Genomic DNA, 27,649 nt, shown 5'->3' with positions numbered 1-27,649 from the left:
AAAAAATGCATGGTAACAAAGTTGAACTAAATCCCTGAAATCAGCATTCATTTTCTTTCAGGGCTGTGGAGTCGGAAGGAAAATGACCAACTCCATGAATGTTGGAATTCTTGGAACTTCCCGACTACGACTCCACAGCCATGGCAGATTATAGACTTCAACTCTTATACTTTGAAATCAGTCCAACCCCGCTGACATCAGATCATGGGACTGGAGGGAGAATGGTAAACTCTGACGTAATCACTGACTCCCAACTTCAACATCCCAAAATCAGTCTGACTCCAACTCCACAGCCAAGGCAGATAGTGGACTTAAAGGGAAAATGAATGATTCTGGTTCTTGGAACTTTAAAGTCTTCATCTAAATATATATTATCAGGCAGCCCGACTCCACAGCCATGGCAGATTATAGACTCGGAGGGAAAATGAGCGACCCTGGCTGTTGAAATTTCAAAGTTTGACTGACCCCTTCACCCAAAAATCAGCCAAAGTAATTGAATTTAAAAAAAAATCAAGTCATCCAACTTTTTTGGTTTCCGAGAGTGGAAAGTCTGGATTTTCCAGTCAGTATTTTATTACACTGTGACTACAACAAGACGTACGTAAAAATTTTACTATTTCTTAATGAAAGTGATTGAAGAATGTAAGACAAGAAGCAAAAAGAGTACATCTGTAAATTTCTTCCAACTAGTCTGAATCTTATTTATGACAGGACGGATAGCAGAATGGAGTCGTTTGCCACTCTTCATTTAGAGGGATCAGGCAGAGGCAATTGACCTTCCTGGCAGTGTTGTCAGATTGGGGGAAATTTTCCCATTTTGGGGAAATCTGGTGCTCTCTGGGGAAATTTTGGGGAAATGGGTTTTGAGGGGAATTCTTTGGGGAAAAATATTTTCCTTGGGGAAAACCTGGGGGGGGGGGGAAACCTCTGGGAAAAAAGATTTTTTTCATATTTAAATTCGCGTCAAGAAGTAGTGGGAACATTGTTTGTATCAAACAGTGTTGGGTTAGCTTTGCTCAACGCATTATGTGGAACATTATGGTATGGAATTCACATTAATGTTCTGCATGAGTAACTAGTTGATATGTGAAACAGGTAAAAATAAGAGTGATGAAGAGTGTTCTTGGATAAATATATACAAAAATCATAGTTTAAATACTCATACAGAAGCAGAGTAGTAAATGCAAGTAGAAAAATAAAATATTTGGTTATTTCTTATCTCTCGGTCAGGCGCTTGTTTATGACTAGTGGCACTCGCACGGCTTTGCCCGTAGTAGAAAATTAAAAAATCTTTTGGTCCCCCTGTATATTTACAAATAATGCATGATGAATTTCTCGCCAAATGGCTTGCCTACGTTACGGTTCCACGTTATGATAACTTGGTAATTTACTCGTCCATCTTATGATAATTTTTATCGGGAAAATGTTCATAAAATGGGAATAGAAAAAGAACAAAATCAAATTTTCAAAAAATCGCTTAAAGGTGCACACCCCCATGCTACAAACTAATACTTTGCCAAATTTCATGAAAATCAGCCAAACGGTCCTGGCGCTATATGCGCGTTAGAGATCCTGACAGACAGAAAGAGATCCGGACAGAGAGATATCCAGACAGAGAGACTTTCAGCTTTATTATTAGTAAAGATAAAGAAAGATAAAGAAGACAAAAAAAAAAAAACAAATATGTGAAGAAAAAAAAAGTTGGGGAATTTTATAAGAAAATTTAACTATTTGGGGAGAAAAAAAAATTTCAAGAGACAAAAATATTAGAGGTAGTCGATTCATTTTATGAAAATATTAGTGGAAAAATAATTTTTGCATTTGGGGAATTTTGGTAGAAAACATCGCTTTTTGGGGGAAAGTTGGAAGGGAATTGGGGAAATCTGGATTTGACCATCGGGCAACACTGCTTCCTGGCTTTAAGAAACCAATGTATTTCCATATATGTGGGCATGGTTTTTGTGGTCTTTAAATAAAATATTCATTGAATATACACCCCTCGACCCCCCCCCCCCCTCCTCCACCAAAAAAAATTTAAATGATGGGCCTGGCCGTTGCCTTTATCAGTGTTAAATAGAGAACACACACAAGATCTCACATTTATCAACTTTCTAGTTTTGACTTATGAATGAAGATTTGGTGAATAAATAGTTTTCATGATTTGAAAAACTAACTTGGGAAAAAAAGACACTTGAAAATTTATCAATTTATCCAAGTTAATATATCAATATGTGAATTCTTCAATATGTGATGAATTTAAAAGTCCGAGCATGATGTGTTGGAAAACATCAGAGGCAGCGATTGGGACTGAAAAGTGAGGGGGGGGGGGCCAAAAAAACCGACAACTAAAAACCACAGGATTTTTAGCAGCAGCACAAAATAAAAGAAAAAATAAAGAGAAAAAAAAGGACAAAATTTTGCTAAGGCTGGTTTTTAGAGCATATAAGTGGTAATTGATACAAATTCAACAGCTTAACTCATGTTTTTCTTAAGATTTTGATGAATTACATACACAATAACTTTCCCCAAAGAAAAACTTGGACATGAATTAGACTTACACTATTTACCACAAAGTATTTTGAGATGCCACAAACACTTGGTAATAGGTAAAATTTCATTGCAAATATGGCTTGTTTTAGTTCAACAACTGATTAACTAATATCTAAACAATGAATATATAAACTAAAAGTAACTGTTTGTGCTAAATAATGTTTAGTAAACAGATATACAAAGTAAAACATAATTATGATCTAAACGTTTTGACACTTCTTCCTTTTCATAATTTCTAGTTTTGGTTCCTAAATTGAAAAATTAAATAAATGAACCATAAAAACCAGCAGGTGGGGAGCGGTTGTCCCCCTCCCGCGAATCATCGTCACTGAAAAACATATTATGTGAAAATTAGGGATGCACCGATTATCCAGTATCCGGCTGGTTTTTTTATTATCCGGTATTCGGCAATATCCGATTCGGCCACTTTCCTCAGGGCAGGATATCCGGCTGATTATCCGGTACAGTTGGGATGGTTAACCGGTGTTGATGTAGAGCAGGGCTGTCCAACTGCAAAGAGCCCACGGGCCGGAATTTCGGTCACTGATCACCTGGCGGGCCACAGTTTGAAAAAGTTGAACAATAACCTCTTACCTCTTATAATATAACAAACTATAGTTGAATTATCTCTACATAGTATAAAATGAAGTCCCCAAAAAGCGTCTGTGTGTTTGAACTCGCAAAACTCGAGAACTACCCGGCCGATTGCACTGAAATTTTCACAGTTTGTTATTTTAAGTACTGAAAAGGTTTGCAGACCAGTTCGAATAAAATTCGATGAATAGTTCTTTTTTTATTCCAATTTACGTCCAATTTTCACATAAATTCTCAAATGTGGGGGTGAAAAACTACTTGCACATATTAATATTACATATCGTTAGAAAGGGTAGAATTTTCCGCGTTCTACGCAATTCGTTTTAATGCTCTAACTTTATTACGGCGGGAGTTATTTGCGTTTTTAGCTCGAATTTTTTTAGGCTTAGCTGAAATTCAGGCACTACTTTCTTCATTGAATAAATCAATAAAAAGTGAAGGAATTGTCCCACAGCTTTCTTTTTGACGCCATTGAAAAAAGCGACCTTTTTTACTCCAGATCTAACTCGACCTATGGTCGAAAAAATAATCTTTAAACTCAAAAGGAAAAAAGTTACAAGCCTTTTTAAATTAAGTTAAAGAAATCTTGATTCCATTCAAACTGTGAACCATTTTCTTTCGCATTTTAATTCTTTAAACTTTTTTTATTTTGTGTTTCCATGGTTACTCATTTTAAATCCATCTTTCTGGATTTGATTTCTTAAAAGCAGGGTTGGGTTTTGGACTGTCCAAAACTGGTTTAGGACAGGACAGGTGGTTTTTACCGTCCAAAACTGTCTAAAACTGTCCAAAAGTGTCCGAAACTGTCTTAAACTGTCCAAAACTATGCTAAAGCTAAAGCAGTGTAATCTAATCAATTCGTATTTACTGTAATATTCTTAATGCATAAATATAGATATTAATGAGGTTTAATTAATGAGTATTGGATAATATTTTTCTGCAAAACGTTCATTTAAAGAGTATTTTACTAAAAAAATGCCAATAACTCTTACATAAAAACTTCCTTATGTAACAGTTGATAGAGTTATGAAAGGAAATTCACTACCAAGACAGCTAATTTCAGTTCCATTTATAACTCAAAGGAATGTTATTAAATGTGCAATATTTAGGTGCAAAAAAAAAGGTTTTTGCAAATAAGTTTTACATGATGTTTTAACAAAAATTGTTCTTTAAATCATTGATTAAAGAACAAGACATTGCTGATTAAACATTTATGTTATAAAACTTGTGCTATTCTTTTTTTAGTTCATATTTTAAATATAGTACATTCTGTAACTAAAAAATTGTAATTTATTGCATTTAAATCAATTATTGCACTATATTTTGAACATTTTCTTTTGCATACATGCATAAATGTCGAAAAATTTGGTTTATGGAAAGAAAAAAACTCTTGCATACAAATGAGAAATTTTAATGAAGAATTCAATTTTTACGTAACTAGATTAAAATCAGCTCCATAAATAAGTTGCATATATATTTATACTATTTATACTTGAATGTTGGCATAAAATAAATATACTTAATAGTCAAAAAAATAAATAAATAAATAATTTTGACACATTTTGTTCTGTTTTTATATTTTCTTACAAAATATAGTTTCTCAAAAAGTAGTTTTGGACACTTTTGGACACAAGGGTTTTGAACAGTATGGTAAAAACCTGGCCAACCCTGCTTTCATTTGCACACATGCATAAACATAGGGAAATTTGGTTACTAATATCAAAATAATAATAATAATAACTAAATAAACTCATGCATACAAATTGATTTTAATCAAGAATTCAACTTCTGTGTAACTAGATATAAATCAGCTGCATAAAAAAGTTGAATGTTCTCATTGAATTCATGTTCAATATAAAACATTACTTTGATAATTTTTATTCTGTTTTGATGTTTTCTCACAGAATACAATTTATCTAAAAATATAGTTTTGGACACTTTCGGACAGTTTTGGACACAAGGGTTTTGGATAGGACGGTAAAAACCAGGGTTTTTACCGTGGTTTTTACCGTAGTGTCCAAAACCTTGCCAACCCTGCTTAAAAGTATTTTAATATTTGTCGCATTGTTTGGAAGGGAAATTTTTTTATATGTATTTTTTACGCCTGATTGTTGAATATACTTCACTTGACACAATTTTTATTTTCAAGGTACACCGGGCAAAGCCGGGCAACACAGCTAGTTAATTATAAAACAATGAAACAGAAGGATTATAAAACAATTTGCTTACATTTTAATGGGAAAACTGCGGCCAATCCGCCTTCTTTACTAGGGCAAATATGCTGAATAAGAAGTTGGCGGGCCTTACAATATGTGTTGGCGGGCCACATGCGGCCTGCGAACCGCCAGTTGGACAGCCCTGATGTAGAGGATATCTGGTGTATATGAGGGGGGTTTAGTTGAAAATTTTCAATTTTTGTTAAACCTTTTGGATGTGATGTAATAACTTTTCATGTTTCCTTCATTAATTTCTGCTTCTAAAACAAAATTAGTTTATACCTTTAACTTTGTCCTGGAAATGGGAGCTTTCCACACATTTTGACTTAGACACAATTTCCAATTTAAGTATGATTTTCTTCAGCTTTTTTTAAAAAAAATTAGTTAAAATACTGCATAAAAAAGAACTACAAATTCTTATAGATCACATGCGGCAAAAAAGATTAAAAAAGAACTTGTAAAGATTACAACAAATGTTTTTTTTTTATTGAGCAATGACAAACTGCTTATTGCCTTCATATTACCATGACGACAGTTGTTTTCAATAGTTACTTAGAGAGCGAAATTTTTCGTCATCATAGTTTCAAATCGTCTGCTTGATTTTATTCATACTTTTCTGAGGGCTTAACTCACATGGACTTTAAATTAAAAAAGGTTTTTTTTTGTGTAAAATTATGTTTTTTCAGGAAAAAGCAACAATATTTTTGAATTTAAACAACAAAACTAGTAAGGCTCAATCGCAATTCATGTTAACGAAAAACATAATTTGAGTTTAAGACATCAAAATCAGATGATTTTATTGTGTTTATTATTTTTTTTAAATTTATGATTATTTACTTTCATTAAGTACTGATGATGATCATAGCTACTCAGTAGCTATTTAAATGGACCATCACAGAACTATTAAAATGCAATTTTCGAATAATTTCATTTATTGAGTTTTTTTATTTTTGATTTTATACTTCTGACAATGGCATAATAATATTTTTACGTTTTGATGATTATTGCCTCAATAATAAATGACATAAAATTAATAAACTATCCAATCTTGACTAAAGTGTTTGTCTATACTTGGGACAAACCTAACCCGCCTGTGTCCTAGTGCTGTGATAAGGATCTGCGTAACGTTCGCCGACAGGTTAGGTTTGCTCTTTGATACAGAAAACATTGATTCTCAAGTCTGGCAGACTGGTACCGGCTCGCAGAAAAAGATGGCCGGTCCCCAGAGATTTTTGTTCCCCCACTTACTCAAAAAAAAAAAATTTTTTTTTTTAATTAATTTGAATTTTGACATCTTGAATTCAAATTATGTTTTTTGCAATCACGAGTGTGTATGTAGGTGTGTGTGTTTGTGTGGGGGGTATGTGTGTTTGTGTGAAGGGCATATGTGTATTTGTGTGTAGGCATGTGTGTTTGTGTCCTGGCAGGAGTGTGTGGGTAGTTGTGTGTATGAGTGTTTGTGAGCCTGAGGGAGGGGTATGCTTATGTGTGTGTAGGCATATGTGTTTGTGTCTGTGAAGAGGCATGAATGTGTGGGTAGTTGTGTGTATGTTTATGTTTTTGTTTGTGTGTGTGTATGTGTAGGTGTCTGTATGTATGCGTGTGTGTATGTGTTTTTATATGTGTGTGTATGTGTTTGTATATGTGTGTGTATGTGTTTGTGTGTGTGTGCGTGTGTAGTTGTGTATATATGCACGTGTGTGTAGCATATGGATGCAACCTGGAGACGGTTTTCGCTATAGGAGCAGCATCGTGAGGAGTCGGTCGACGGTGATGCTGCAGAGGGTGCTGGTGGGAAAATAAAATCATAGGAACGCCAAAAGAGTCAAATAAAAGCAATAAGCAATCGTGATTGCTCAAAAAAAAAAACATAAAAATATCCATAATACAGTAGAAGACCGTTATAACGCCGACCTGTATAACGCAATTCTCTATAAACCGCACTACTTTTCAGAAGTAAACAATAGGTTTTGAAGTTTAAAAAATCCCTCCGTTTTGCTTTGCAAAAATAAAAATTGTTAGACAAATTAAATTTTGAAAGTTTTTCATCTTTCCATCTTATTTCAAAGCTTTTAAATTGAAAATTAGTACTCATAGTAAACAGAAAATACCAGATGGCTCTTGAAAATGCAGCTGTTATGCAAACCATGAAGCTAGCAGAAGTGCAGTATTTTGATTGTGAAACATATTTATTTGTGAATAACTAATTGTAATATTGGTGCTTTAATACTCATTGCAGATAAAACTCATTCTGAAGTGCTAATATATAGATATATTCTGAATATTAGTTTCAAAATTTGTGAAATGATCTAATTCTCTTCTACTGTAATAACATTTGACTTTTTTTTTTCACGAAAAACTTTTCAAAGTTGTCCGTGAATTTTCTCAAATGCTTACTTTTTTGGGCATAGTTATTGCATTGATTTGCTACTATCATGTCATTTAAGTGTTTTGTGACAGTTCTTTACAATATCAAGTAAAGCATTACTTATTTACGCTCTACAGTTGAATCTCGAAAATCAGAGGTAATTAGGGCTCATCTGATCTTGGACTACTGAAAACTCGAACTATCCGGACAATTCTTCCAAACTTACAATTTACACTACTCGGAAGAGGAAAACAGGAGCACCTTTTACTTCCTTGTGTAAAGAAAAGGAACAATTGTTTTCTCAAAAAAATAAATAAATAAATAAATCACTCAATTTTTAACTAAGTTTCCTTTTAATTGAGTTTAAATGAGTTTTAACTTAACTTTTTCTTGATATCCATACATATTTATGTGTGCAAGAGAACCAAAACATGCATTTTGAGTGATTTCCTGTAGAAAACTAAGAAAAAAAATCTGAAGAAAAAGAGCATTACAATGTAAATAACATAACTTTATGAGTGCAACATTTCATGCAAGAGAATTTCCTAATTTTCTCGGTGAAAACAAACCCCTTTTTGGGCAAAAATGAAAAAAAAAAAAAATCTTCCCCCCTCCCTCCCCAAAATTTCTAGCTTTCTACAAACTATTTCCATCTCAGTTCAACATAATTCTCGTTAACATATTTTAAAATATGAATTTGAATCAGAATGTGTACCTCTATTTATTAGAATTAAAGTAACATTTCAAGTTGATTATTTAGTAATAAGTTCATTTGAATTTGTTTAAAAAGTGAACATGGTTAAAATAACGCTTAAAATAGTTCACATGTTAATTTGTAGAGTTAAAGACTCTACCGGAATATTTTGGAATTAAAGTAAAATTTCAAATTGATTTTTTAAGAATAAGTTTATTAATATGTTTTTTTTTAAATGAACATGTGTACATAACTTTGAACAATATATTTAAGATGTTATTATGCATCTTTTAAGAATGTACATTTTTTTTTAAAATTAGTTTTAAGATGTTTATTGAGGTATAAGTTTATTAATTTGTTTTTTAAAAAGAGGACTTGTTTAGCATAACCTTTAATGATATATTTAAGTTGATAAGGTATGTCTCTATTGTTGGATTTAAAAGTAATGTTTAAAGTTGATTATCTTAATATATAAAAAATCTTCTGTGCGGACCTTTGTCACCATAAGGCTTTTAAACGGCTGGATCGATTTTGATCAAATTTTTTGTGTGTAATTAAGTTGTGGCGAGCATGGTTTCGAAGCGTGATGGATCGAATCGAAAACGTTTTTGTTAATTAATTTAAACATTGGATGGTTATAACTCCCAAATAATTAATATTTGCTTTAACCTATTGTTGAGCGAGAATTGAAATAAATATTTAACCCGTTGCCAAAGGACAATAAGAAAGCCAGCTTTGCTTTTTGTAAGGAAATTTCTTACTGTGATATGTCAATTGAGAATAGATAAAACATATAATGAGAGAGTGAAGCCTTTATTTCTTGAAGCAACGATCTTAGGTCCAGTGATATACTATTTTACAGTTGAGTACTTGAAGAAATCGGGTTCATATATATATTTCACTAACCAAATGATCAGAAAGTCCCGTACCAGCAACATTTGTTTCTCGGCTCAAATCCATCCAAGTTTTGGCACCAATGGCAAGAATACTTTAAGGATTATCAAACAAATCAGTAAAATATTAAAGGAAAGGCAGTGGAATTTAAAGACGAAACAAATTTTATTTTCGTCCAGATAAATTACGACAGGGTAGTTCTGTTCACAAATGATCAGTACTTTTTAACTTTGGAGGAAAAAACAAACTAGGCAATATATGAAGTTCATTCAAGTACGCAAGGAAAGATAGTAAGTGAGACAACTACTCAGCGAGAGAGTGGGATTTAAAAGTTTTTGCTCAAAAGATCGGACCGCTAATCGGTCAGAGTTTGCTTCGCTCACTGATCGCCTGGATTACAGTAACGTTGTGGCTTGGCAACTTTGGCCATAAACAATAGAGTTGCGGGATCATTTTTTTTGCATCTGAAAGCTACTGTTAATGTAATTTTTTTTTTTTTTGTTCATTTCGCAAAATATTTTAAATTACAAAGAATTGTTTTTGGTTTTTAAAGAGTGTTTAGTCATGTTAGTTGAATAATGTTTATTTTACATCGGGAGAGGGGGGGGGGGTGATCGGTTTTCGCTTATTCAGGGAACTGTTTTTACCTTTATTACTTTTTTAAAAATGATATTCTTTCGATTGTTTCATTCATTTTCATATGGGGGACGTTGCAGCGGGATTTACCGTTTGTTTTAGATAGGTAGTTAGTTTTTTACCCTTAATATCTGAGGACGATTTTTATCCTTTGAGTATGGCTGAAGGAACAAACCATCATGTACGGGAGAAAAAAGTTAATAAAATGACTGCTCAGTGGGCATTAGATAAATCAAGTTGTAATAAATATACGCATTCTGACACCAAGCAGCTTAAAACATTTTCTTTTAACTGATTTTTGTCAACAAAAAGGTTCAAACACTTGATAGTTTATTTAAAATTTTCAACTTTTCAATTTACAAAGTTTGAATAGAACAACTTCTGTCGTGCCCTCTAGTTTAAGTATAAATTTTAACTTGTTATTTTTTTTATATATATAAAGTAAAAGTGCATAACTAAATTTTTAATAATATATTGAATATGTTTATTTGCACCTTTAAAGAATGTAATTTTGTTCTCTGGAATTAAAATAAAATTTTAAGTTTACTGTTTAAGTCAATTAATTTGTTTAAAAATAATTGTGTATGGCATAACTCTTGATAATACATTTAAGATGTTAATTATCATCTTTTTAAAACTATGTACCTACCTGTATTTTTGAAATTTATATTTACAGTTAATTTGCTTCTTTTAAGAATGTTTATCTTTTTTTTTGGATTTAAAGTGAAGTTTTAAAATGATTATCAAGGTATAAGTTCAGTAATCTGTTTTTAAATTAGCAAACTTGTTTAGCATAACTCTAAATGATGTATTTAGGTGTTAATTTACACCTTTTAAGTTAATTCTTTAAGTACGAGTTTACTAATTCGTATAAAAAAAAAGGAAAAGTGGTTAGCATAACTATTAATAATATATTTAAGATGTTATTTCACATCTTTTCAGAATATGTACCTGTGTTTTTTGGAGCAAAAGTAAAATATTAAGTTGATTATTTAAGTATAAATTTATGGAATTTGTTTTTGAAAACAGTGAACTTGTTTAGCCATACAGCTCTCAATAATACATTTAAGATGTTATTCAGCTTCTTTTGAGAAAGTGTGCCTCTATTTTGTGGATGTAAATAACATTTTAAGTTACATATTGAAGAATACAATTTAATCAATTTGTTTTTTAGAAAGTGAACGAGCTTAGTATATATCTTAATAATATATTTAAGATGTTATTTCACATCTTTTCAGAATATGTACCTGTGTTTTTTGGAGCAAAAGTAAAATATTAAGTTGATTATTTAAGTATAAATTTATGGAATTTGTTTTTGAAAACAGTGAACTTGTTTAGCCATACAGCTCTCAATAATATATTTAAGATGTTACTCAGCTTCTTTTGAGAAAGTGTGCCTCTATTTTGTGGATGTAAATAACATTTTAAGTTACATATTGAAGAATACAATTTAATCAATTTGTTTTTTAAAAAGTGAACGAGCTTAGTATATATCTTAATAATGAGTTTAAGGTGTTAATTTTCACCTTTAAAGCAAGGGTATAACTTTATTTTCTGGGATTAAAATAAAATTTTCAGTTGATTATTAATTCGTTTCCAAAAAAAGTGAACATAGCCTGTTTTCATGTTTTCTTTTTCTACTTGTAAGTAAGAACATTTTTACATGTGTAGTATTGTTCTTACTAAAAAGAACTTCAAAGCAAAATTTTGTTTTGTCATTAAAAAACTGGAAACAAAAAAATTTATTTTACTTTATTATGAAGGTATTTTGTTTCTACTGTTTTTTTTCCTATGTTATGCAAGTCTAATTACAATTATGACTTATTGTTAAGATAAATGTGAATAATAAAAGTATTCAATAATAATGTATTTTTAAAGAAATAATATGTGAAAGATCTTTGATTTATTATTTTGAAGCAGCATATAAAAATATGTGAACATGCAATGTAACTAAAAGCAGCTATAAAGCCGAATATCCGAATCCGGCAAATGAAGAGGCGCAGGATATCTGGAATCCGGCAAAAACACAATCCGGTGCATCCCTAGTGAAAATCACAACTTACTTGATCTGATGAATGTGGAAGATGTCGAACAATTGTAGGTTTTCTGTCAACATTAGATTCCGGTAATAGGCAGAGTTTCAATATGCGCTCAACGCACAGTTCAAATTAAATGAAAATCCATTATCAATGAAACCGGCAGCACTGATTTAGTATTGAACTCATAAAATTCCTTTTAAAAGAACACTACTCACTGCTACAAATGAGACAACGACGAGCGACGCCATTTACCTGACGGTTGCAAACAAATCGTACCGATATTTAGAAGAGCGAAGAAAGAACGTGGAGAAAAGACGAATTTATTTGAGTACTCTTCGCTATATAACTAACTGGACTGATATACAGTGGCGGATCCGAATACACGCCCCGATAATTGCACAAACCGACTAGACGCCTCTGGCCCTATCTCCCTAAAAGAGTTCCAAATTACGTAAAGAAATATGCATAGCATAACAACTATTCGAACAATACGTGTACAGTTGAGTCCCGACTTACGCGAGGGATGCGTTCCAAGATTCCTCGCGTAAGTCGAAATTTCGCGTTGTGGAAAAATGTATGTATATAAATTCTTTTAGACAGTTGTAAACATCCCTCAAGCTGCTTTAAAGCATTCCTCAACTATACATTAGTTTCTTACATAAAGAACTGAACTTTTAATGTATTTAAAAAAAAAAAAAAATTTTTAATGTTTCATTCAACATAAAATACTTTAAGATGCACAAAACGAATGATCGATGGGAGGTAAAAACATAAAATAAAACATTACGGTACTTACAGTATGTAGTAATAATAAAGTGCAGCACTATAATAGTACTGTACAGTAGATGCAGTAACAATATTTATAAGCTAAAAATTGAACATGATGATGATTTATGCCCCATGATCAGATTGTTATTCAAATCTGATACATTTTTAAATACGGTTACTTCTATTTCTATTTCTATTCAAGAGTCACAACTGACTACAACTGTATTATGTCGAGGGATCTGCATACTATGTGCCTTGCCTCCATTATTTTATATACCGATAGATGGCAGCACCATCACCGGATCGGACAGTTAATGAGAATTTAGAACTAGTCCAAGAGCTAATAGCTACCTGGTACTAGCACCCCCAGAGGTATCGTTTCACTTGGAGGACATTGAGAAAATACGGTTACTTCGCCTTCTCTTTTATTACGTTTCCATTTGTGGCAACAGCCCCTCTTCCTGATCTCTTTCATCATGGGATAATACAAGAGAATAAGCTTCCATTTTCATAATACAGTAAAACCTGTAAAGTTGATCACCTTTGTAAGTTGACCACCTGTCTAAGTTGACCGCTTTTGTCAGGAACGGAATTAGTCCTGTCTTATATAATGAAGTAAAACCTCTGTAACTTGACCACCTGTCTGTCTTAACCACTAATATACACCAACTTTGGTTTGAAGTACTGTAAATAAAAAACCCTTTGTAAGTTGACCACTAGGCAAAAGCATTAGATTGTACTAAAAGTTTCATCAGTTGTGCCTCAAATAAGTAACCAGTCATTTTATAAAAAACCTATAAATATTTATGTTTCCACCAGAAACTTACTTTGCTTAGACTGTGCAAGCTTCAATATTGAAACTAAGTTATGAACTTGTACGTATATCTTTTTGTTATGATTTTTAATTGTACGCATGGAAAATTCATTCATTCTTACTGTCGTGCTACCGTCGACGTTTTGTAGTTGTTCAAGCATATCGAAAATCTTAACCCCCCCCCCCTCTTTTTTTTTTTGTCAGAAACTTTCTTTTTCTTCCGATCTTCACGAACTTAAGATGAAACAGCGCACTAAGGTGTGCCATTATATTTCATCAACTTTAATATTTAGAGTGAAAAAATAAATAAATGAAAGATGCTGAGTGGTTATTTGATGCATTAACAAAGCTATGCGTAGACTAGTTTGATGTGGGAACTTTCACTGTCTGTGATGCTAAAGGGACGTAAATAACATTCACGAAATCAATTTTTGGTAGTCAATAACGAAGTCGATACTTCTTTCCAAAAAAATTCGTGTTGTGGACGACAAATTCGCGATAGTTCTAAAATTCATCACTCTGGAAAAATTCGCGTTATAGCCATTTCGCGTAAGTTGAATCGCGTTGTAGCGGGAGTTGACTGTATCTATAAAATATTGACCGGTCAATTGGAATCAAAGCTTCCTAAAAGATTTTTTTTTTTTTTTTTTTTTCATTTTGCCAGTAGCAACATAACCATGTCCCAATTCTGAGGGGAGTCAAAGGGGATTCCTAATGCACATGATAAATAACTTACATAGTTCTGTGATAGACACAAATGACCTCAAAACTGCATTCCGACTGCCCATAAACATGTAAATCAACGCAAATCATCGATGCAATCGCATATTCCCCAGTTTCAGTTCAAGTGTAACAATGCAACTGTTATAGAACTCTTTTAAATACGGCGAATGAAAAGCTTAGAAATCTACCAACTGTTCTTATGAGCAGGCTTCACCTGAACACATTCTCGCGTGCTTGGGGCTCTCCAAACAGGATTTAGCTGACGACCCTCTAAAAGGGCTGTGCACTTCTCGGTCGTCCGTCACGTCCGCACAGATTTTATCGACCCGAAACAGGTTTTCTTTGCTGGTTGAAATGACAACAAGCCATCTTCGACGGGACCCGTTTCGATCAGAAGAATCTTGACATCTGACGACCGTAAAGTAGAACAGCATTTCATTGGTTTCCGCCAAACAGCGCGTTCTCTCTGGCAGGTGAATTCACTCATGTGATTGATATACGGCGACCGCATGTGAATGCTACGTTAATCCGTCACGTCAAAAAACGGGATGGACGGGATAGACGGCCGATATGTGAACTGCCCTTTGTTGGATTTTTCGAGGGTGTACGATGTCACGGACCTCTCCCTAGCACTGCTGGCCAACGAAGGCGTGCAACAGCAACAACGGCGTATGTCTCGCAAGTGCAAAAGACCATCAATAGCATTTTTTTTTTTATGCATAACTGTTGAATTTTTTGTAATTTAATTTAGAAACTTTTCTTTTTTCATTCCATGAAAAGCATTGAAATTTATTTTTAACAGTAAGTATTTTTAACAGTAAGTAACATGGTTTTCAGCAGATTTGTTGAAAAAAATTATTCTGTATCAAAATGTTTAAAAATAACTTGATTACTATCATACAGAGATTCTGTTTTTTTTTTTATAATTTTATTTATTTAATTTTTTTAAAATTATTATTAGTATTTCCAATGGTAGTGAAAATGACAAACCGTATCAAAATAAACGCAAAAAAAAAAAAAAACACTATAAAAAAAAAAAAAAAAAAGGTGGATGTCTTGTCAGCTTTAATAATGTTGAGAAATGCTTCTCCTTCGCCCTCTTTTTAGAATATTTAATATTAAGCAATAATAATTTAGCATATAATCAGCACCAAGTATTTTCTTTAAACCCATTCTCCTAGCTAGACTGAATACCTTTACAGTTTAGAAAAAGATGAATTTGCGGAACGAGCATCCACAAACCGAAATGGGAAGATTGGGCGCCGAGAACTTTGGGCTCCGAGCATTTTGGGCGCCGGAAACTTTAGGCGCCAAGCACTTTGGGCGCCGAGCATTATGAGCGCCAAGCACTTTGGGCGCCGGAAACTTTGGGCGGAGAGCACTTTGGGCGCCGGGAACATTTGGCACAATGTGCTCTGCGCCTAATCTTCCTACACCGAGAATAGGGGATTCGGGATTTCTCCATCGTAAATTTTGCGAAATTGATGATGTCCCAAGAAACCAGTTTTAATTTATTTCTGGTGTTTAAACAAAGGGGTGGGGGTGAAGGGTACGGGGCTCTTTTGGGATTTTTCGAAATTGAAGCCTTAGAGGCTCAATTTCAAGCTTTATTTGGCAAGACTGGGAAAGGGGATAGATAGGAACAGGAATGAAGATATTTCTCGAAATTTTTACGATCTTTTTAGAAACATCCTAGGGGGGGGGAGGGGTTAAAAGTTCTTTAGGTGACGCTTAGTCCCCTATTTTCCACGCCAATTGACAGCAACAACAGTGAAGTAATTACTTTTAGTAAATAAATGATTAAATGTGTTTAATTTTTTTTTTTTTGTACTTTTAGGAAAGTATTAAGCATATTTTTTCTAAAAATATTATTATCAGACACAATTAGATGTAAACCAGACCCATGTGCGCCGACAGAACCAAATATGGGGGGAGGGGTAGGGTTCACTTGCATGCAAATCGCGAAAAAAATTTTTTTTTCATCAACGTTTTTTTTTCCCTCGTTTATTTTTAACTAGCTGCATTGCCCGGCTTTTTGCACGGTCTACCTTGAAAAAAAAATGTTTTGTCAAGTGACGCGCGTTTAACAATCATGCTTCAATTGGAGAAAAAAAATACTACAAAATTTCCCGTGAAAATACATTCTCAAAGAAAGAAAACGGCATATCAAAAGTTCCCGAAAAAAATTAAACGCAACCCCCCAGAAATACAACTAAAATCCTTAAAAAAAAAAAAAAAAAAAAAGAAGAAAGAAGATAAGTCGCTAAATAATAATCAAAAGAGGTAAAATTTTAACTCAAAAAAAAAAAAAAAAATTAAGCCACAACCGAGAAAAAAAAAGTGGCAACCTTCTAAACGCTAATTTAAAATGAGATCACGGAAAACGAGTTTTCCGCTTTAAAATTTCTGTTCCATTACGCTTCGCAGTGCTTTTTAACTTTTTTTTGTGATTTTACAGCTTTTTTTTTTTTTTTTTTTTTGAAACTTGAAGGAGATGAAGGAATTCTATTAGTGTTTTTCGCGGACTTTCAAATGGGACATGAATCAAAGAAATCGGATAATTACTTTGAGTGGAAAGAACTATTTAACGCCATTTTCAGGCTTTAAAATTAAAATTCGAACGGTTCAATCCTTTTTCAGCGTTTGAACCCCCCTCCCCCCTACGTTCTTTCTCGTGTGCCTGAGTACGTTCCTGCCAAATTTGGTCGAGATCCGACGTAAACTGTGGATTTGTATAGAGAACATAAACACATATATACATACACATATACTATATACACACATATTCTTTGTTTTATTTATATAGATTAATTTGTTTACTTTAAAGCGAATAAACCAAACCCAGTGGAACGACAGCCCATGAGGGCCCAGGACTCATGGGCCCATCTCAGTTTTCCTGACTAAGGGGTGCTGTGGGGTGCAAGAGCACAGAGGCAGATTTACAGTCTATTCAGAGGGGGGGGGGGTTGAGAACCGTGAACCCCCCCCCCCCCCGCCACCTTGACCCGTCATGTAGAATGGCAAGGAGTCAAATGCCCTCCCTACCTTATCCTGTCTTTTAAATATTGATCGCCTCTAACAAATTTTCACCCCCTTGTAGTGTCAAATCGCTCCTTTGGGGGTGATCCCGAGCAGGGTTGGAAACAACTGTTCTAAATCATAGCAATGTGTTATCATACCGGTATAGTGTAGTCCTGGAAGAAAAAGGTTGAAAAATGCATATAGAAACATAAAAATTCAAAAAAAAAAGGGGGAAGAAGCGAGCTTAGGTTCAAATTAAAAAAATGGGTAACGCTGTCCATCCTCGACTACACTAAATTTCTAAAATATAATTTAAAGCAAATTGGTGGAATGTACTTGACTAAAATTAGTAGCAATGGCTAGTAATTCTTTCAATTCTATATAATCGTTTTCAGAAAATGACGGTCAAGGAGGGGGCGGTCACCCCACCGCCCCCTAGTAAATCCGCCACTGCAATAGCAGATGTTCCGGTTAGGTGGTCAGCCTACAACGTGGGACCCCCAGTGTTTAGTTCCCAAGCACGCTTGGTGCTCATTTTATCAACCAACTGAAGGGATGAACGGCTGAGTCGACCAAGCCCAACCCGGAATTGAACCCGGACCTGTGGCGTGAAAGCGCTAAGTGTTAGCTAAGTGAGTGCTCTCATATGTTTCTTTAAACTTGAAGGATTAGTGAATACCTTCGAAAAATCTTCACAGGGTCAATCCATACCAGGGCCGAAGACAGGGCAGGGACCGTCAGGACAAATCCTCCCCCGAAATTTGAAATTATCTCCAAAAAATAAAGAAACAAAGACAATCTAATCAAAACTCCTCCTTCGATTCCTCCTTCACTATCACTTGGCCTTGTTATACAAATCTTCTTTCATTCAGACCTCTTCTTCTTTTCACCCCTCCCTCCAAACAAATTTAAAAATAATTAATTTGAATTTTTACATCTTTAATTCAAATTATGTTTTTCGCAATCACGAGTGTGTGTATGTAGGCGTGTGTGTTTGTGTGTGGGGGGTATGTGTGTTTGTGTGTAGGGATATGTGTATGTGTGTGTAGGCATGTGTGTTTGTGTCTGTGTGCTGGCATAAGTGTGTGGGTAATTGTGTATATGAATGTGTGTGTGGGGGAGGGTATGTGTAAGTGTGTGTAGGCATATGTGTTTGTGTCTGTGTGCAGGCATGAATGTGTGGGTAGTTGTGTGTTTGTGTAAGTGTGTGTAGGTTTTTGTGTGTGTGTGCGTGCGTGTGTGTGTGTAGATGCGTATGTATGCGCATGTGTGTAGGACATGGATGCAACCTGGAGACGGCTTTCGCTATAGGAGCAGCATCGTGAGGTCGACGGTGATGCTGCAGAGGGTGGCGGTGGGAAAATAAAATGATAGGACATCAAAACAGTCAAATGAGAACAATAAGCAATCGTGATTGCTCAAAAAAAAAAAAAAAAAAAATTCAAAACGTCCTTATTTTTCCACACCTTGGTTTATTACTGATTGCTAATGACTCTTGTTACGGATAGCATTTTAAAAACACTCTTTGATATACACTTCAACAAGAGACGTACTGTTTGACCATCGATTACATGGAAAGGCTGATATCCGTTTTATAGGCGGAAATGGACGTATCTATTAGTTTATAGGGGTGTTAGTCGATTTGCTACAGATGTGTACTTTTGCCTCTCTGTTATTTATCCTTTGTTTTGTAAAAATGAAAATTTGCTCACAGCAGCATTTTATAAATCTAAAGTATATTCGACCTATACTTTCACGGCAAAAATTAATTGATTTATTTATTCACAACAAAGTTTTGAGCTTACCATTTTGCTTTTACGTTCCTGAACGAAATGAAAACATTTTCTTTTCTTTTTGTTGTTTCCATGGTAACCATTTTTGTTTACCATTATTTATTTTAGAGAATGCAATAAATGAATAAGGCACTAGTTACATTATAAAAAGCGTGCATCAAAATCACATCGTCATTTTCCCTTCTCCCCTGCTAAATTTATTCAGATGGAATAGTGTTTACTTGGCAGATTGCCAAATTACATACAATCCGCGGTCAAACAGTAACACATTTACATGATCAAAATTATCATTTTTAATCCTATCATACTTTTGATTACATGCTTAATTTTGTAGATTTTAATAAAGTGAGCCTTTAAGAATATTAATTTATTTTTTGAGGTTATGAGTGTAGATTACTTTTCAACTGTGACTATTTTCACTTATTTGCGTGAAAGTTATTCTAAAAGCCCCCGACGCATGCATTTGTAATTGCAAACAAGTAATAAACACTGTATCAAGTGTTATAGACCGTAAAAGCGTACGCAGTCCTCTTATTTTGTGAACTCCCTAATAAATAATTCCGATGGAATATAAATTAGTTATCAAATATTAATGAAGTAATTAATTAAAATAATTATTTGATACGAATTTTTTAAATACATTGTTGTTTAATATTTGCAAACAACATAATAAACCTAATTTTTTTCAATGCTCTTTTCCCACTTGATTACTTGTCCTGGAACCACCTTTGCCTCGACCATGTCCCTCCCCGAAAAAATATTCTGGCTACGGCCTTGATCCATACAGATTTGATAAAGGGTTCCGCTCAACCATTTTTAATCTTTCTGAAACTCATATCCCTAAAAGCTGCATATGAAAGATGTTTAAAACCACTTTTATCTTTTCGCTAAACTTGAACTTTGATTCTTTAAAGGCCATCGAAAGTTGCTTTCGTAGTCAAAATGGGACTTTTAGACCATTGCATTTTGGCCAAAATCTTAGACATAGCTTTGTACGGAATGGGACTATTCGGCGCGAAACCCATTTCGGCGCAACCGTTTTAGAGCGACCCATTACAATACGACCTGTTCAAAAATCGAAATTGTCTGCATACAAATATGCCAAACACTGCTTTAAAATTCAAGACATCTTTTGTTTTTTAAGCTTTGTAAAAAGTTGTATGAAGGATGACAAAGAGGTAGGACTGGTAATGGCATTATTTGCTAATTTTTCACTATATTTTCCTTTATGTTATCGCAGTAAAACATGCGTGGATGACATATGTCCCCCCCCCCACTGTAATTTTTAAAATAAGTTTTAACTAGCTTCTAGATCGCCAAATTCATACTTCTTCCAGAATTTTTTTTTCTTCTTTGAACTAAAATTTCTAAAATCCACAAAGTTCAGAATGCAAAAATCTGGCGCCAAAACGGCCAGCGCCGAATCGTAACAAACCCAGATTTGTAACAGATAATTTTACTCTTTTATGTTGAAGTACATAAGATAATAGTGTTACGTGGATGTAACTTAATAATTAAAATGATGGCAACAAGTTAAAGTTCAAGGTCAAATATAAAATTTTTACTCATTTCGAAGGGGGATAACTATTTTAGGGGACGGAAACACAAAATGAAAGACGGCAAAAACTCATCACTGGACCACGTTAACAAGAAAATATAATTGTTGTAACGTGTCTGTTTACCCTTTATAGAGTACAGCCCCTCAAAAATAAGAAAAATTACATTTTTAGACCCCTGCAAACCAAAAGGGCTGGGACTAAAAATGAAATTTCATAGCCAATTGAATATTCCATTCAAATACGACACATTTTATATTTATATGTTTTGTGTATTTGGTTTGTACAAAGATTACAGTTAAATTGAGTTATTTTGCTATTTAAAGCACGCAATAAAACATAAAAAAGGTGTGAAAACATTATTTCAGCTTCTTAAGTTATGTGTATTATACCCTATATAACATATATATACTACAAAAACATATTGTAGAATTAAAAATAATTATTTTAATTTTATAATCTTTACTAATAATTAAGCTGAAAGTCTGTATGTCTGTTTTGTGCATAGCACCTAGACAGTTCGGCTGGTTTTCATGATTTTGGCACTAAGTTTGTTTGTAGCGTAGAGGTGAGCACTTCGAAGTGATTGCTTGAAAATTCGATTTTGTTCTTTTTCTATTTCAATTTTAAGAACATTTTATTAAGCAAATTATTATAACGTGGTCGAGTAAATTATCATAAAATGGAGCAGTAAACTATCATAATGTGGACAAGCAAATTACCATAATATGGGCCAGCAAATTAACATAGCAAATTAGCGAGAAATTCTTCATCCATTATGTGTAAATATAAAGGCAAACCAAATGACCTTTTAATTTGCTACTTCGAGCAAAGCCGTGCAGGGACCGCTAGTTAAAAAATATTTGGACATGAATGAGTAGTTTATACATGATTGACAATTCAAGTAGTTATTATATAGACTTCAGACCAGGGTTGTCCTATTTTATCCACGCAGGAAAAAAAACGTCCATTTTTTCGGTAAACTGAAAGTTTTTAGTTAAAAATTTAAAGTTTGAAAATAACAAATATTTATATGATTCTTCCTATTCAAGTACCATTTTAATATAAAACTAGCATGCATAAATATGCATATAAACAATTGATTGAAAAATATTTTAAAGTGAAAAGGAAAAAATTAAGATCAGTTGAAGTTTCTGTAAGTGTAAAATGAATAAATCAAATGAGTGTCAACAAATTGTAATGCATGTAATAGCGTTTATAGAAACAAACACATCAGCTGTGCATTTTAAGATGTTTATTTGTGATGAGGAGGTTTGTTGCGCATAATAAACGCATTTATAAAATTGAAAGTAGAAATAAAAAGTTTTTAAAGGTTGGAGTCTCTCAAAACATTTAAAACATATTTAAAAAGAAAAACTACTTGATATTAATAATGGAAATGTTGACATAAAGTGAAATCTGTTCTTGTAATACAAATACAAATGTGATGATCAGCAACAGGCTCTGAACCCAGCTAGGCTGTTCCAAGTCAGTTTATTAGATCCCAATGAAGATTAATGGCCCTTTTAAAGCTATCTACCCCCTTGCTCATTATAGTCTCTTCCAGTACACTGTTCTGAGTACCCACAATCCTATTAAAGTAGTAATTTGTATGACATTAACATTTCCATAAAAAAATGCAGAGCACATAAATATTTTACGATGGAGTGACATCAATAAAAATTCGAAAAATATAACAGTAAAATGTTTTTAGTGTATAAATATTCGTTTTGTATGTATAGCTCCAAGCATTTCTTTTGACTTTTCCATTGACTTTAATTTCTACTTTTGTAATATATAATACTGTAATCACGTCCTATAGCTTATTCACATTGTTAAATTTTATTACTTTTAAGTAAATTATTATCTAAAATTAGTTGCACCAATGTGCAATTAAAAAACTTTTTGGATTTATTAAATTCTAAAGTTAACAATCATTCTATTAAAAAAAATGATTAATTCATAATACATAATGTTTTTGAATTATATACTAATTTTATTACACCATAACAATAAATTTATGTGTGTATACTGCCGTGTGTAGGTAAACGGCAGCAACTGCAGATTTTTCGATGTTCATTTTTTTGCATTTTTGATATCTATATTGATATAGTTTTATGGTACAAATATGTTTATTTGGTTGCCGCAGAAAAAAAAGCATTTTTTTTACCAGTGGTAATTAGCAGTAACTGCTTTTTTCGCAACATTTTGCGGGAAGTCGGCAGTATGTACTTACTGCTCTTTACCTGCCCACGGAAGAACGAAAACTTTCTCCCGTGGGCAGGCAAACGTCAGTAACTGCAAATTTTTTGATTTTCATTTATTTGCATCTTTGAAATTTTTTGCCCATAACCGTTCTGCCGTGGGAAGGTAATCGGAAGTGACTGCGAAATTTTCCATTTTCATCTTTTTTTGCATTTCTGAAATCTATATTACTTCAGTTTTATGGTGCAAACATATTTATTTGCTTGCCACTAAATAAGAGCATTTTTTAAATCAGTGGTGATTAGCAGTAATTGATATTATCGCTGCATTGTGCAGGTAATCTGTAGCATGTATTTACTGATCTATACTAGTCCACTGCTCGAAGAATGGAACATAAACGAATCGCTGCCAAAATTGGTACCAAGACGCAAAAACCGTTTTCACGATTTTTTAAAAACTCAACTAAGCGCAAGCAATGGCGCCCCGATTGGAGGTCATTGTGTGGCCTCTCAAAAAATTCCTTTATTCGGCACATTTAGAGACAATATTGCATTTTTAAAAATGATTCCTAGTCAGATGCAGATATGCGTGCCAGGTCGTATTTTATCAATCAGCAAAATTGGGAATTATCGCATCTCAAAAATTTATCTTCGGGCGTCCTTCAGCACAAGAGAGACTTAAAACCATTACTTGAGGAAAATAACCATACTTTATTTCAAATAAAGTCGAAGAAAACATTTTGTAATTTCACAGGCCTCAGACATTAAAAAAACATGTTCTTTTATTCGTCATATTTGTGTTCTAAAAACAATAAAACAAAATCAGTTCTTGCTAATATACAGTTATAAAAGCTAACCTACGAGCAAACACAAGCAATACTTGGCAGAAGATAAATAAACTTTTAGCAACAGAACGATTTTGTTCCATTTGTTTTGTTTTGTGGCAGATGATATTTTCCGCAATTTTTAATATTAAGCGGCTGCAATTTTAGTTGTTCGAGGAGAGCCATTGTTAACATACGAAGCATTTCTTTTGCCTAAATTTTCATAGAGATTTATTGGAACATTAAACGATTTTTCATTAAAAAAAAAAAAGAGAGAGACAGAGAAAGAGAAAAGAAAATCTCTACTGAAGTTTTTTAATATTCAACGTTTTATTAAAGTCAAAAAATATAAGCTAGAAATCTGAGTTTGTTTAGCAAGGACTGTTTAAATGAGCAAGTATATCTGGTATTTGGGTAGGTACGTATATGTTATTGCATTAAATTTCTATCAAATGTATGTAGGTCATTTTGTTTGATACATATTTAAATTATATCTTTTTTAATAACAAACCAACATATATACATAAAAGCATTTATTTTCATTTTTGTATCTAAGAAAATAAAATTTTCTTTTTATTTTCAAGTTACATTTAATTCATTTATTTTAAATTTATGTCAAGTGTATATACGGTATTTATTTATGTTTTAAAACAAAATATATTATTCACTTTGCAATGAATATACTTCTTAATAACGTATCTACTCTGTATTATGTCGAATCTGTAATTATTGGTCATTCAATAGCATATTGTGCAGTTACTGCTAACTACCAGTCAAAAGTGGATGAAAAATACTAGCGGGAAGAGCAGGTAAACGGATGTATCTGCATTGATCAAAATTTTGACTAAAAAATCAAAATGAAACAAATTACCCAAAAAATATTTCAATATAAACATAAAGAATCACCTAAAATCAAATTTTAATATTTTATTAATGCTTGTGGGAAATCAAAAACATGTTTCTTCAAATATCTCAAAAACTCATTTTTGTAGATACTGCCGTTTACCTGCACACGACAGTATAATCAGTTGAATTTTCATTTCGTCCATTTTGTTCAATTTTGTCCGGCGTCCTGGACTTTTTACAAAACAGTGGACAAAATAGCAACCCTGCTACAGACTACACTGAAAATGTGCTCACAAAAATTTGCCATACATGACACCACACTAGTGGGGGTTCTCCACCTTTTCACCAGCATGGACTCCCATATGTCTCTTTAAATAATAAACTGCAGTGAAAGCTTTGGGACAATATTCACACTTATAGGGCTTTTCCACATTTTCACCCGAGTGGATTCCCATATGTCTCCTTAAATGATAAGATTGAGCGAATGCCTTCGAACAAAGTTCACACGAATAGGGCTTTTCACCGGTATGGACTCTTCCATGTATTTTGAGCATCGAAAGGTGCACAAATTTCTTAGAACAACATTCGCACTGGTAGGGCTTTTCCACTTTTTCACCAGTATGGACTCTCAAATGTTTCTTTAACTTATAAAATTCAGTGAATGCCTTGGGACAATATTCACACTTATAGGGTTTTTCCACATTTTCGCCTGAGTGGACTCCCATGTGTCTCTTTAAATGATAAGATTGAGTGAATGCCTTCGAACAAAGGTCACACGAATAGGGCTTTTCACCAGTATGGGATCTTCCATGTATTTTGAGCATCGAAAGGTGTACAAATTTCTTAGAACAACATTCGCACTGGTAGGGCTTTTCCACCTTTTCACCAGTATGGACTCTCATATGTTTCTTTAAATTATAAACTTTAGTGAATGCCTTGGGACAATATTCACACTTATTGGGTTTTTCCACCTTTTCGCCAGTATGGACTCTCATATGTTTCTTCAAATGTACAGGTTGAGTGAATGCCTTCATACAGTATTCACATGAATACGGCTCTTCCCCAGTATGGATTCTTTCATGTACTTCGAGCGTCCAAATGTGGGCAAATGTCTTTGAACAACAATCACATTTCCATGGTTTTTCTACCATTTCACCAGTATGGACTCTCGTATGCTTCCTTAAACTGGAAGACTCAGCAAACGTCTTTGAACAGTAGTCACATGAATAGGGCTTTTCCCCGGTGTGGATTCTCATATGTTTCGTTAAACATGAAGAATAATTGAATGTCTTTGAACATTGGTCGCAAGAATAGGGCTTTTCACCGGTGTGGACTCTTATATGTCTCCTTAACTCAGAAACTTTAGCGAATGCCTTCAAACAGTATTCACACTTATAGGGTTTTTCCACCTTTTCACCAGTATGTACTCTCATATGTTTCATTAAATATGAAGAATCAGTGAATGTCTTTGAACATTGGTCGCAAGAATAGGGCTTTTCACCGGTGTGGACTCTTTTATGTCTCCTTAAATTAGAAACTTTAGCGAATGCCTTCAAACAGCATTCACACTTATAGGGTCTTTCCACCGTTTCACCAGTATGGACTCTCATATGCTTCCTTAAACTAGAAGAATTAGCAAACGTCTTTGAACAGTAGTCACATGAATAGGGTCTTTCACCAGTGTGGACTCTTGTATGGATTATTAGGTATGAAACTCCAGCGAATGCCTTAGAACAAAATTCACACTTATAGGGTTTTTCTACCTTTTTACCCGAGTGGACTCCCATATGTCTCTTTAACTGAGAAGATTGAGCGAATGCCTTGGAACAAAGTTCACACGCATAGGGCTTTTCTACCTTTTCATCCGAGTGGACTCCCATATGTCTCTTTAACTGAGAAGATTGAGCGAATGCCTTGGAACAAAGTTCACACGCATAGGGCTTTTCACCAGTATGGACTCTTTCATGGTTCTTGAGCTTTGAGACGTGTGAAAATTCCTTTGAACAACTTTCACATTTGTAGGGTTTTTCCACCTTTTCACCAGTATGGACTCTTTCATGGTTCTTGAGCTTTGAGACGTGTGAAAATTCCTTTGAACAACTTTCACATTTGTAGGGTTTTTCCACCTTTTCACCAGTATGAACTCTTTCATGGTTCTTGAGCGTTGAGAAATGTGAAAATTCCTTTGAACAACTTTCACACTTGTAGGGTTTTTCCACCTTTTCACCAGTATGGACTCTTTCATGGTTCTTGAGCTTTGAGACGTGTGAAAATTCCTTTGAACAACTTTCACATTTGTAGGGTTTTTCCACCTTTTCACCAGTATGGACTCTTTCATGGTTCTTGAGCTTTGAGACGTGTGAAAATTCCTTTGAACAACTTTCACATTTGTAGGGTTTTTCCACCTTTTCACCAGTATGGACTCTCATATGATTCTTTAACACTGAAGCGCAATAAAATGTCTCTGGACAATAGTCACACCTGTACGAGTTTCTTCTATTATGAACGCTCATGTGATTTCTTAAGCCAGCAGCGTAAGGAAATGTTCTGGGACAATGTTCACAAGAAAAAGGTTTTTCCTCAGGTTCACCTGAATGTTGTCTCTCCCCAACACCGGTCTTTGCATGATAAGCCATTGCTGAACAGCCTAAAAGTACGCACAAAAGTTTCGCTAGAATGGATTTTTCTAATGATGTTGTATTTTCAGGATTACTTTTTCCAATTTGTGATTAAGTATTTGAGAAATGTCTTCAATCAGAAACCAAAAGAGTGTAGTATTTTTCAAAAATGACTTCTTATATTTGTCGGTACAGGAAATATATCCCAAAAGCTTAAACAAATTTTAACAATCCTTTTTAGAACAACGTAAAACAGAACATTTTTTCAACAATGGTACCCATTTTTAGATGTTTTATCACACAAGAAGGTTTTTCAAGTGTGAGTTTAATACATTACAAATACTAATTTACCAAGTTTGACTGGGGTGATTTTGTAAATTGATTCATATAACCACTCTTGTACACAAAGAAACTTCTATATCTTTCTGACCCTATAATTTCTAAAAATATTTTTGACCATTTTTAAAAATGAAGAAGACTGTTCTTAGATA

The 27,649-nt window shown here is 33.7% G+C and overlaps 1 protein-coding gene across 1 annotated transcript; it reads right to left on the bottom strand.

Moving 5' to 3' along the window:
• Nucleotides 1-24,391: 24,391 nt before the first annotated feature.
• On the bottom strand, nucleotides 24,392-27,176 carry LOC129232900 (zinc finger protein 729-like). The gene has a single exon (XM_054867002.1). The coding sequence runs from the start codon at nucleotides 27,174-27,176 to the stop codon at nucleotides 24,861-24,863; it is 2,316 nt and encodes a 771-aa protein (XP_054722977.1). The 3' UTR covers nucleotides 24,392-24,860.
• Nucleotides 27,177-27,649: the final 473 nt, after the last annotated feature.

The sequence above is a fragment of the Uloborus diversus genome, unplaced genomic scaffold (genome assembly GCF_026930045.1).
Source record: "Uloborus diversus isolate 005 unplaced genomic scaffold, Udiv.v.3.1 scaffold_14, whole genome shotgun sequence".
Taxonomy (NCBI): Eukaryota; Metazoa; Arthropoda; class Arachnida; order Araneae; family Uloboridae; genus Uloborus; species Uloborus diversus.
The sequence above is the reverse complement of the archived record's forward strand: the minus strand, read 5'-3'. Positions and strand labels throughout refer to the sequence as shown.